The sequence below is a fragment of the Staurois parvus genome, unplaced genomic scaffold, assembly GCF_062004578.1.
Source record: "Staurois parvus isolate SC_StPar_1 unplaced genomic scaffold, SC_StPar_1.0 ptg000022l, whole genome shotgun sequence".
Classification (NCBI taxonomy): domain Eukaryota; kingdom Metazoa; phylum Chordata; class Amphibia; order Anura; family Ranidae; genus Staurois; species Staurois parvus.
In genome coordinates, this window is record NW_028317818.1 from 3,265,357 (window position 1) to 3,278,100 (window position 12,744).

Consider the following 12,744-nt stretch of genomic DNA (forward strand, 5'->3'; position numbering starts at 1 on the left):
GGATTTCAATGATCAGATGCTACAGCCCTATTTAGCAACAAGAAGGTCCCATTTTTTATATAAAATTGTTGCATTTTATCTTATTCATTTAGCTATTTAAAATGCCTGTGTCACCTACACCAAATCCACAAAAAGACCTACTGCGTCCTTAAATTTATGGAAGAAATTGTCGTGTCCCTTATCTGCCGGCAAGGATCCCCCCCAGAAAGCATTCATCTGATTCTGTGAGCAGATTTCATGAGCGCCATTTCCCTGAGAGCATTCCACAAACAGAAGCAGGCCAAAGATGCCAAAAAAGATGCCGGGTGTGCAGCAGAGGAGGAGGAGTTAGAAGAGATATCAGCTTTCATTGTCCCCAGTGTCCCTCCCAACCAGGCCTGTGCATCAGAGACTGCTTACAACGTTTTTGCATGTCACTAAAATATTAGCCCATATTTCTAACAGTCTGCCATTTCCTCATTTTCAATATCTCTACTGATCATTTGCCTGCTGCCTCAACCAACCATGCCACTGCCTTCTAGCTTAAAAGGGCCTGGCCTGTTTGTTGACTATGCCATTGCCTGCCATCTACATTGTTTATCCACCACGTTTCTGCCTTCCACCTGAACTGACCCTGGCCTGTTTATCGACTATGCTTCTTCCTGCCATCTCGATTATCAACCACATTTATGCCTTCTTCTTGGACTGACCTCCGCCTGTTAATCGACCATGTTTTTTGCCTGCTGCTTGAATTGATCTTTTGCCCTTCTACTGTAGTAGTGGGATTCAAGATAACACAGGGGTCTCACATATGTGAGGAGCTTCAGAGTAGAGTAAATTTTTGGTTTTCTCTGGGTTTTGTAATTCCCGGAACATTGTCTGTTTGTCCAGAAGGCTTCGAAGAGATTGGGTGGGACAAAGCCTCTACCCCCGTGCCCCGGTTCTACCTGACTGAGGCCCTAAGCGTGATGTTCCTGCCTTCTGCCTGGACAAATTGTTTGGCTGTGCTGACCATATCTCTGCCTACTGCCTGTACTGACCCAGGACCTTTTATGGACTATGTTCCTGCTTGCTATCTGGATGAATACTTTGGCTGTGCTAACCATATCCCTACCTGCTGCATGTAATGACCCAGGACATTTTATGGACCATGTTCCTGCCTGTTGCCTGGACAAATACTTTTGCTGTGCTGACCATATCTCTGCCTGTTGCCTGTATTGACCCAGGACATTTTATGGACCATGTTCTCACCTGCAGCCTTAACCAATACTTTAGCTGTGCTGACCATATCTCTGCCTGCTGCCTGTACTGATTCAGGACTTTTTATGGACCTTGTTCCTGCCTGCTGCCTGTACTCAAACCACAGGTAATCTTTTGTTTACATTGTTTCCTATACAGTGTTTTTTTAATTTTGTGTTACACTTGTTGCAATGTTGGGCACATAATCTGTACAGACATTGGAAAGGTCTTACACGTGTGGTATCCCTATAATCAGGAGTAGAATAATGTATTTTGGGGTGTAATTCTTGGCATGTCCATGCTTTGTTAAAAATATCTTATAGATTGACAACTTTGTGTTAAAAAAATACATTTTCATTTTCTTTCCACATTTTCTGAAAATTTGTGGAAAAAAATTAAATGTTCAAAAGACTCATTATGACTTTTAGAAAATACGTTGTGGTGTTTGCTTTCCAAAATGGGGTTATTTTGTGGGTGTTTCCACTTTCCTGTTGCTCCAGAGCCTTCAAAAATGTGATAGGTTGTCAGGAAATTAGAAGTGTAATGTTTACCCCTAGAACGCCAAGGTGCTACTTAGATGTTGGACCTCTCTGTGTGGCCAGGCTGTGGAAAGGTCTCACACATGTGGTATCGCAATAATCAGGAGAGGTAGCAGAATGTATTTTGGGGTGTAATTTTTGGTATATACCTGGTATGTATTGGAAATATCTTATAATTGGACAACTTTGTTTAAAAAAAAAGTTTTCATTTTCTTTCCACATTTTCTTAAAACTTGTGGAAAAAAAAGATATGTTCAAATGATTCATTATGCCTCACAAAAAATACGTTCAAATGTTTTCTTTCCAAATTAGGGTCAGAAGAAGTAGCAGAATGTATTTTGGGGTATAATTTTTGCTATGTATGTGCTATGTGTTGAAAATATGTTAGAAACGTTCAACTTTGTGTAAAAAAAAAAGTTTTCATTTTCATTCAACATTTTCTTAAAATTTGTGGAAAAAAAATTACATATTCAAAAGACTCATTATGCCTCACAAAAAATATGTTGGAGTGTTTGCTTTCCAAAATGGGGTCATTTTGTGGGTGTTCCACTTTCCTGGTGCTCCAGGGCCTTCAAAAACATCATAGGTTGTCAAGAAATTAGATGTGTAATTTTTGCCCCTAGAAGTCCTAAAGGCACTACTCGGATGTTGGGGCTCTCTATGTGGCCAGGCTGTGGAAAAGTCTCACATACGTGGTACCTCCATACTTAGGAGGAGTAGCAGAATGTATTTTGGGGTGTAATTTTTGCTATGTATGTGCTGAAAATATCTTAGAAATGGACAACTTTGTGTAAAAAAAAAAGTTTTAATTTTCTTTCCACATTTTCTTAAAACTTGTGGAAAAAAATGACATGTTCAAAAGATTAATTATGTCTCGTTGGGGTGTTTGCTTCTCAATATGGGGTCATTTTGTGGGTAATTCCATTGTCCTGGTGCTCCAGGGCCTTCAAAAGTATAATAGGTAGTCAGGAAATTAAATGTGTAATTTATACCCCTAGGACACCTGACGGTGCTCCTTCCAAGTTGGGCCTCTTTACATGGCTAGGCTGTGAAAAAGTCTTAAACATGTGGTATCCCCATGTGTTTTGGAGTCTAGTTGCAAGTATGCATATGCCGTGTGAGATAAATAACCTGTTAATATGACAATTTTGTGTAAAAAAAAATCTTGTGGGAAAAAATTGCAACTTCAAAAAACTCACTATGCCTCATACTAAATACCTTGGACTGTCTACTTTCCAAAAAGGGGTCATTTGGGAGATATTTTTACTGTCCTGGCTTGTTAGTGTCTCAAGAAATGTCAGTACATCAGGTGTGATCAATTTTCACTATTTGGTACCATAGCTTGTAGACTCTATACCCTTCACACGGACCAAATAATATAGACATATTTAGGTTATCTTTATCAAAGAATTAGCAGTAGAAATAGCAAAGAAATAGCAGTATAAAATTTGGCCAAAATTTATTAAGAAAAATTACTTATTTGGAAAATTTTACAACAGAAACAAAGAAATATTTGGATTTTTTTTCAAATGTTTTGGTCTTTTTTCATTTATAGCACAAAAAATAAAAAAAACCCAGTGCTGATTAAATACAACCAAAAGAAAGCTCTATTTGTGAGAAAAAAATAACAAAAATTTTTATATGGATGCAGTGTTGCATGACTGAGTAATTGTCAGTCGAAAAATTACAGTGCTGAAAGCTTAAAATTGGTCTGGGCAGGAAGGGGGTATAAGTGCCCAATAGGCAAGTGGTTAAACCAAAATTATACTGGATTTGCACTCTAGCTTGAAGGTACAATAATAGTTGCATTGCCATTCTCCCATATGCTATTTTTAATAAACACTTCCTAGAAATATTTTACAATATATTTGTATCTTCTGCCAGTATGTCTTAATTGATATGTGCTGCATTAACAGAGCAGCAGTGACTAGACTTAGTGACATTTTAGTTTTAGGCTTTAGAATTCTTACAGAGATCATCTGCTACCTTTTATACCCTTCCTCTTTTCCCTGTCCAAAATATCCCACTCCATGCTGTGTAAAGTACAGATATACCTTTACCTAAACTATCACTTACCCACCTCCCCAGTCCCAATAAAATTTGCATAAGCCCTTCTTCCCCCTTCCTAGCTGTTTACTTACCTAAGAAGCACTGCTGCCATATCTCCCTCCAGTGTTAGTGCCTGTCTAAGCAATTTTTTTCAAATGCTAATTCCTATAGGCTTAAAGAGGAACTTCACTCCAACTTTTAGTTTTTATTTTACTTTTACATTAAAAAACATTCTCATCTGCCCAGAGAATCCAGCTTTGTCTGTAACCTTCCACTTCACCACAGAATGTCAGGTCCCATGCCATCTTCTATACTCACATCCTTATGGAGCTGGCTATCTCTTCTGGGTTCTTGCACCCGGCCCTCCTTGTGAGGCACTGCTGCACATGCATAGTGGCTCCAAGATTGCCTGGCTCATGCTGAATGTGCTGGACATTGCCCTAAAGTCTCCTAGGATGTATAAGGTGAGTATCCCAGGAGGCTTCGGGAAAGGGGGGGGGCATTATTCTCTACTAAGTGATAAAGCTGGAAGAGTGGGGCCAGGCCCCACAGAGAGGTATTCAGAAAAAAAATGTTGTTAATACCTGATTGTATTCCCAAAGGGGGTGATATCTAAAGAACTTAAAGTGGTTGTAAACATATATCTTGTAAAGTGACTAGCTTCACGTGATACACAGAGATGAAACAAATCGTCCTACACAAGTTGTACTACTGTAGCGCTTACCTCTGCAGGAGCTTCTGGTGATGACGAGTTCTTTGCTCTGCCATGACTCTCTTAACTGCTCACTCCCAAGTGACACACTTGGTTGTAGGCTAAAGCCATTTATACCTGTGGAAATAAGAGTAAGTTGGCTATCACTCTTTAAGAATACACAGGAATTAGGCCACAAACAATGTGGTGGTAAATTAAGTAAGTATATTATGGCAAAAGCAATCAAACAAGGCATAAATTATTAAACAGATAATTGTACAGACTTAAAAGCACTATAAGATATAAACGGTCAATGACTCACTAAATGGCACTCAAAAGACTATAGCACAGCTAAACCTAACTAAAACAGGTGCAGCTGGAGTCCTCTAGAGCTGCATCAACTAACTCAGAAGGATAAAAGAGTCCTTGTATGCAGGCCATGCATACAACCTCAGCAGCAGTTGAGAGTATGCTTTCCTATTGCATGGCGTACCCTGTGAAGATGGTGAACAGTACCTGGCGTCTAATAATTAACAATGTCCAGCTTTCGGTGAGGTCCTTCTTTAGCTGGTGTATTGTCAATTTAAGAGTGTTGGTGGTGAGTCTGAATAAGCAACTAGGTAAGAGTGGTCCCTACTGCATTTATTGTGATTGGTATGGGCTAAAGATGTGTAGTTGAGCTCACCACTCCCAGCAAAAGACTAGTCAATGGCTTGCTGATCATCAGGTTCCAGAAGCCAGGTCCCAGATCCCCACACAGGGTGCAGTTTCTCAGCTTTGTCCCTGGAGGCACAGCGACTCTCTCCCTCAAGTTCAATCTCAGGGAGCAGCTTTGACAGATGTAGCATGCAGATCTGTCCTCTCTCCCTGATGTAGGTGGACAGGCCCAACAGTAGGTCTGTTCAGCTCCTTTCCTTGGTTTTGGATCCTCAGATGTGGAGTAAAGACCCCAACAGTAGGCCTGTTCCTTTTGCTCTCTGATGCCAATATTGAGCAATTTGTGAAGCTTTCCTCCTCTTCCTGCAGTAGCTTGTGGGCTAGAGGCTACAGGCTAGAAGAGCAAGTAGACATGCTCAAAGCTGGCAGCACCTTGCTAAACCTATTTATCTGCTGCCATCTGCCATCAGCCCAAAATTTACACAGATTTTCTAAGTTTCCAGAGGCAGGGGGCAGGGGGAATTTGACGTCACATACTGCACAGCTCAGGGAGCAAAGCTGAGTGTAATCTGAGATCTGAGTGGAGGGACAGGACACCCTCCCTCCACACATTCTCAAAGGGAAACCTGCACAGCTGAGGCTGTCAATCACGGGCTGTGTGCTGGAGCCCCCTCCCCCATCCGCCTTGATCTGTAGAGGGTCGGCACAGTCCGTCAAAAATAACTCATGCAGATAGCAGAGGAACAAGATAGCAGACATAAATCACATTAGGTGCTTTGGATTGAGGAATGTACACACTATAGAAGAATTTGTTTTGTTCATTTTTCAAGTCAGAGGTTTACAACCACTTTAGAAGGTGATGGTCCATTTTAACTTTTCTATATTTTGAAATTTTATAATCCTCAGTCTACAGGGACTCAGTGAGAAGGCCATAATGCTGGCTACACTGTGCTCTCATGCCTAGTGTGGTCAGATTCTAATAGGAAAGCAGAGGAACTGGCAGGAACACTAGGTATTTCACACAAAAGATGCAATACAAAGAGAACAGGATACTTTTTCATAGTACATGGTACAGCAGGCACATATCAGGAATAAAAAGCTTGAAATAAATTGTGCCACAACATGTTTTTGGTTGTTCACAAACTTCCCTATCAAAATACATTCACCAACTTCTTTATTAGGTACACCTGTTCAATTGCTTGGTAACACAAATTGCTAATCAGCCAATCACATGGCAGCAACTGAATGAGTTTTGACATCTACACGTGGTGGAGATGACTTGCTGAAGTTCAAACCAAGGATCAGAATGCGCAAGAAAGGGGATTTAAATGACTTTGAGCGTGGCATGACTGCTGATCTATTGGGATTTTCACGCACAACCATCTCTAGGGTTTACAGAGAATGGTCCAAAAAAAGAGATAATATCCAATGAGTTGCAGTTGTGGACAAAAATGCCAGAGGTCAGAGGAGAATTGCCAGACTGGTTTGAGATGATAGAAAGGCAACAGTAACTGAAATAACCACGTTACAAGGTATGCAGAATACCATCTCTGAACACACATGTTGAACCTGAAACAGATGGGCTACAGCAGCAGAAGACCACTCTGGGTACTACTCCTGTCAGCTAAGAACAGGAAACTAAGGTAATAATTTGTACGGGCTCACCAAAATTGGACAATAGAATATTGGAAAAACGTTGCCTGGTCTTATGAGTCTCGATTTCAGCTGCGACATTCAGGTGGTAAGGTCAGCATTTGGAGTAAACAACATGAAGCATGGCTCCATCCTTCCTTGTATCAATGATTTAGACTGGTGGTAGTGGTGTAATGGTGTGGGGATATTTTCTTGGCACACTTTAGGCCCCTTACTACCAATTGAGCATCGTTTAACCAGTTCCTGGCTGCGGTATAGCCAAAAGGTGGCTACAGCGCGGTCGGCTAGTTCTGGGAGGGCATCTATGGACATCCTCCCAAAACCATACCCCCCGCGCGCCCCCTGGGTCGCGCACTGTGCGTGATCTGTGATCACTATGTCCTTTGGACATAGCTGATCACTTGATTAAGGAATGGGCCAATCACAGCTGCTTTTACCATGTGACCAGCTGTGTCCATTCACAGCTGATCAGCTGGTAAATAGGAAATGCTGGTTATCGGCAGTCCTCTCCTCATGCTGACAGCGAGTGGTGAGAGGAGAGCTGGTAAGCGGCATTTCAATGGAGGAGCCACAGCTATGCAAAGCAGTGTGCAGGAGCTGACAAGGGAGAGAACTGTTTTGTTGCTCAGCAATACTCAGCAATCACAGGTGTCAGTGAGTAACCACCGGCCAGTGACAGCTGGGGCCGCGAATACCCTACCTGGAAATGCAAAATCACGTGTATATATATATACGTGATTTTGCGCACCTGTGCCGTCCTGTAGCAGTACTTTTGCTATAGGGTGGATGGGAAGCGGTTAACGCCTTTTCATGCTGTATATACTGTGTCTTGAGCGTTTTGTGGTAAATACCGCAGAATGATATAGTGAATTGACAGATTCAGAACTGCATGCAATATTTAGGCAAAATGTGCTTGGACACCTAAATATGCAAGTTCCTTTTTTGAATGGAGCCCAGTGGCTTTTATTGAGGTGCATTCAGGGGCTTTGGTAAAAAAACAGCAAAAGCCCCAAAAATGTTAGTTTGGGAGCAGCAGTGTGCTTGAGGCCATATTCATTCGTTCTGACCCAGCTGCCTGCACACCAGTTCTTGACAGGTGAGGGCCACTAATCTTGCTGCAGATCTCTTGCCCAAATTCATTTCCCTTATCTAGTATGTCCTATCTGAGTATAGTTTGAATTCTCCAAAATATGAGATGATCTAAAATATTAGAAAATTCATAAAATAATATACATAACAATAATAATAATAATAATAATAATAAAAAAAAAACAACATATAAAGACCATTTGTAACAGCCATTTGAGACTAGCTGATTTAGGTACTCAGGGTTAAAGGTCTGTTAGGTGGACAGACCTATAACTTTAAAGAAACTTAATATAAATTTTAATAGAAAGCTGTTCACATTCAACTTTCTCTTTCTCTTTTTTAGACAGAGCAGGGAAGAGTTAAACCCCAGATTTTTGCAAGCTATGTCCCATTCTGGAGAAGCCCTTTCACTTCCTGTTTTAAAAACCTAAAAGGAAATGGGAGGAAATCTCCCCAAAGTAAGGGGAATTGATCACTAGGACAGATTTATAGCTGTCATTTAAGTCAGAATCTGCCTAGAGTTTCCTGAGGTCCTGCTGTTCTGGGATTGGTTGTGGGATGTTGCACTTGGTTAATCACAGGTATACAGGGCAGAGTGTCTACCTTCTATCTTCACATACCCAAAATGTCTGTCTACTGTCCTAAACATATAAAAGCTCACCCAGGAGAGTAGACTAACATTTGATGGCCTTATTGTAGGTAGAAGATTACTTAAAAGGCACAGAGGATTTCATGTACTGAAAAAGTGGTTCTCAAACTTTCTGAGACCAGGACAAGGAGTAAATTATTTCAAAACCTTCCTTATTCCAAGAATACAAAAAAAGTTTATATCCAAATAATAAAAGTATAGGAATGCAAAATATTTATTGGAAGGCTCTGGATGAGGCTGGTTGTATCTGTGGGCAAATTGCAGTTCTGGAGGAGGTTAGGGGACTCTGCAGCAGACTTGGTGGGCCTGTAGGCAATGAGGTTTCTGAAGGAAGCTTGGAACAACTAAGAGGGATGAGGCCTCTGGAGGGGTATGGGGTCTCTCCTGGAGACTGGGAGAGATTGGGAGCTTGCAGGGGCACTATAGGAGATTGGAGGGTGCTACTGGGGCCAGGGGGGCACCTTGGAAGGTTCAGAGGACTATGAGACACTGTTGGAGATAGATGGCACGGGGGGGCTTAAGGCCCTGTATTAGGCCTGGGGGTACTGCTGGGAGCTGGTGGGCACTGCAGGAGGCTGGGCAGGACTGTGGGAGTTTGGGGGTTAGTGTGGTGCCTTACACAAATTAAAACACATCGGGGCTGATTTACTAGATAGAGATTTACTTTAATAGAGGAGAAAATGATCACTTAGGAAGATTAAGCTGTGTTCACTTCAACTATCCGATAATGTGCAAAGCAAATTCCAGTTTTCTTTTCCACCACACATGATTGTGTATTCAAAGCCAAAACAGCTACAATTGAAGTAGAACTATAGGCATTTTTTTTTCATTTTGGATACAGTAAAGGAGGGTTATAACTCCTGTCAGATTTTTTTTCACCATCTCTCACCTATTGTAGAGATTTACCTTCACTTCCTGTCACATAGTCAAACAAGAAGTGGGAGTAAGTCCCTGCAAATGAAGGGGAATTCTTTGGGGACCCCCAGGTCACCGGAACTAGTGTCTCCATTGGAACATTTCCCCTCTATTACTTTTCTGGGAACCCAACATTTGGGGTTTTCCTTTCTTTTCACTTTCAAAAATAATGGTAAACAGGACAAATAGAGAGAGTGAATCTCCTTAGTGGGGGCAAAGGCAGCAATATAAACTGACAAGTGTTCTAATCCCTCTGAACTCTGTCCAATGTTTAAAAAAAGTGTTGCCTTTAGTCATACTTTAATTGAGTGAATTGTCCCAACTTGTTTAGTAACTTAACCCTATTATCAGTGTATTTTTTACAATTTAAAAACATTTAAAGTCAGTGAACTAGTTTTGATGTATAACTGGTTTACATGTTGTAGGGAGGGAAAAAAATATTTTATGTTCATCAATGTTATGTCTTGTGCTGTTAATTTTCTGTACAGCCATCATAGGGTTTACTGTTATTACCCCATACACCTTTTAACAGGTAAAACCCTTTATTGTGCACCAGAGACTGCTTTATGTTTTTTTCTCATTAGCCATTAAGAGTGGATTGTTTTGCAAAAAAAAAAATATATAAATAATTTTTTTTATTTTATATATAATATATATATATATTTTTTTGTATTTATTTATTTATATTTAAATAAAACTACAACAAACTTTATGCTTTTAAATTTTTTTTGCTAGACTATCATATATGTTGTACACAGTATTTTTACTGCATGGAGAAATATATGTGAGCTGCAAATGCTGCCCTCTGTCTAAGAATTCTAGTAGCCTGGCTTTCTTCAATTTTGACAAGAAATGTATCAAGCATGCAGATAAAAAGTTATATTAATGTCAAAATTTTGGATCTGCATACAACGTCCGGGTCAGTGCCTCAAAGTATTGAAGCATAACAGCCAGGCAACTAGCATTTTCACAAGGAGGTGATAAGCAGCATCTTCCATATTATTTCAGTGCAGTTTTATTTAAAGTGAATGTAAACCTTAAACCTTTTAAATGTTTCTTACTCACAAAAGACAAACTTTGTTATTAAATTATACTATATATAGAATAAAATACAATAAAACCAGAGATGAAAATTGGAACATAATCAATTTATTTCATATGTTATCATTCAGCTGTTTTTGTAGCCTGAAATACATAATTGGGTGAGTGGTGTAACTCTATCCTCTGTGATGAAAGAATCCCTTAACGGTACTTGGAGGTCAGCAAACCAGCAACCACGTTCAGGAACTTGTCCAGGGCCTGATGGGTGGCACAGTCCAGTTTGTCTCCGTGGTGGACAGCAACGACTACCAGGATATTTTTGTTCAATAGCTAGATGCAAAAACAACATTAGTGTGTTAGAAAGTCACTGTTTCATATGTTTAGAGCTATACATATGTTAAAGTCACAACAGTATTTTATTCTCAATACTTACTGCAAAGTTGCCAGGATCCACCCTCAAGGTATAGGCATGGAGATCACTCAGACTGCACATTGAGGTCTCAGGGTGGTCCAGATGTTTGACCACGTCAGTCAGAGCATTCATTACCTTCTTGCCATGACCCTTTAGGTTAGCAGAATTTGCGTGGAAGTCAAAATTGGGAAAGTAAGTCTTGGTTTGAGGATGGCAAATGAACATCCTGTAACAGATCATTAAAAGCAAGAGGTGAAATATCAACTGCCAGTTTAGTATTTCATATATTGTTATTAGTAGAGGCAATGGCAATTATTAGTAATATAAACTAACTTGTAAACAAATGTCCAACAATTACGCACGCTAAAAATCAACCTATTTACATATAGTGAGTATCACAACATACAAATACACAGTACAGAGGTCATATTAATATGTACATATGTCTACATACACATCAGATTAATATACCTGTGAAGAGCTTCTGCACCATACTGCTCAGCATGGCTAGCTATACATGGCCAGATGGCACGGATATGTGCTTTGTCATCAGCGTTGAGAGCCATGGTTGTTTATGTTGGTGATGCACTTGTATCTTTTATGCCACCTTTTTATATAGTTTGAGTACTGGGCTAAGGAGAAAATATCTTTCATCTATTGGATGGGCTAAGCAGCAACTCCCACAACCACAACATCTACGCCCATTCATCTTGGATCATGACCAAATCACTTAACTCAGCATGAGCCTATGGTTCTTTGGGGATAAATAATATAATTGTAAAACATGTACATATTTGTTTTATACATAATAATATGCCATTCGACCAAACACATTCCTGCACCAATTAAAGTTGCTACTTCATCACATTTGTAATTCCATGAAAACCATACTATTTTATTTATCAATTCATGCATCCAATTCCTTGTTTGATATAAAAAAACTTTTATTTTAACTAACATTTAAAACTTTAAGGTGCTGAAGTCCAGTTACCCCAATGTGTAATCTATCTATATATATATATATATATATATATATATTTACAGTGTATATTAAACACTAGGGCAGAGGAGTATATTTATATTCCTCTAATGTGAAACAGACTCATAATCTACTATTTAAACAACCAATAATACCAATAATAAAACATTTTAACAAACAAATGATAATATTGTGCTGAAAATTTTGTGCAAAAATGTCCAACTATCACCATGTGTATCAGTGCACTTTACCCACCCCATTCACTCCACATCTGCTAGAAGTCTAATATACACCAAAATCTTCCAATATTAGACGACATTGTTCCACGCAATCAATATCTCTTCTCCACCTTTAATTATACAGTGTAAACTCAGTGCCCCCTCCATTGACACTCTCATGCTCTCACCTTCCTTTTAGACCTCCAAAATAATAGGTTTACTGCACCTTCCCCTTTAAGGGGTCTGTATCCACATGAATGAGCCTCTCTTATTGGATACCCATATGGCAATCTCCATCCAGAATATTCCTGCAGATAAATTATTTAAGGACTTATTCACACAGGTATTCAAAATGGGCAGTTGGGTTGCGTTTTTAATGCCTTCAGATTGCCTATTAAAGGAGAAGTACAGCCAAAGCTCTTTTGGCTGTACTTCTGTGGATCACAGGTGTGCAGTTCGTTCTGCAGTCCTGTGACCCGTTTTCAGCCGATAGCAGGCTGAAGCCCACTGTCGGCTGACATCACTGAGCTGGTCCAGGTTGGAGAAAGATACCGACTTCAAAGTTGGGATCAACCCAGAGAATGTAGCCACACCTGGCTCAGCCTCTCAGCGAGCCGCTGAGACCCTGAGACAG

The 12,744-nt window shown here is 40.0% G+C and overlaps 1 protein-coding gene across 1 annotated transcript; it reads right to left on the reverse strand.

Moving 5' to 3' along the window:
• Positions 1-10,587: 10,587 nt before the first annotated feature.
• Positions 10,588-11,539, reverse strand: LOC149472176 (hemoglobin subunit alpha-C). Its single transcript, XM_089691941.1, has 3 exons — positions 11,385-11,539; positions 10,935-11,139; positions 10,588-10,831 (listed from the first exon to the last, which is right to left on the reverse strand). The coding sequence occupies exons 1-3, from the start codon at positions 11,477-11,479 to the stop codon at positions 10,703-10,705; spliced, it is 429 nt and encodes a 142-aa protein (XP_089548067.1). The 5' UTR covers positions 11,480-11,539; the 3' UTR covers positions 10,588-10,702.
• Between the last annotated feature and the right edge of the window lie 1,205 nt (positions 11,540-12,744).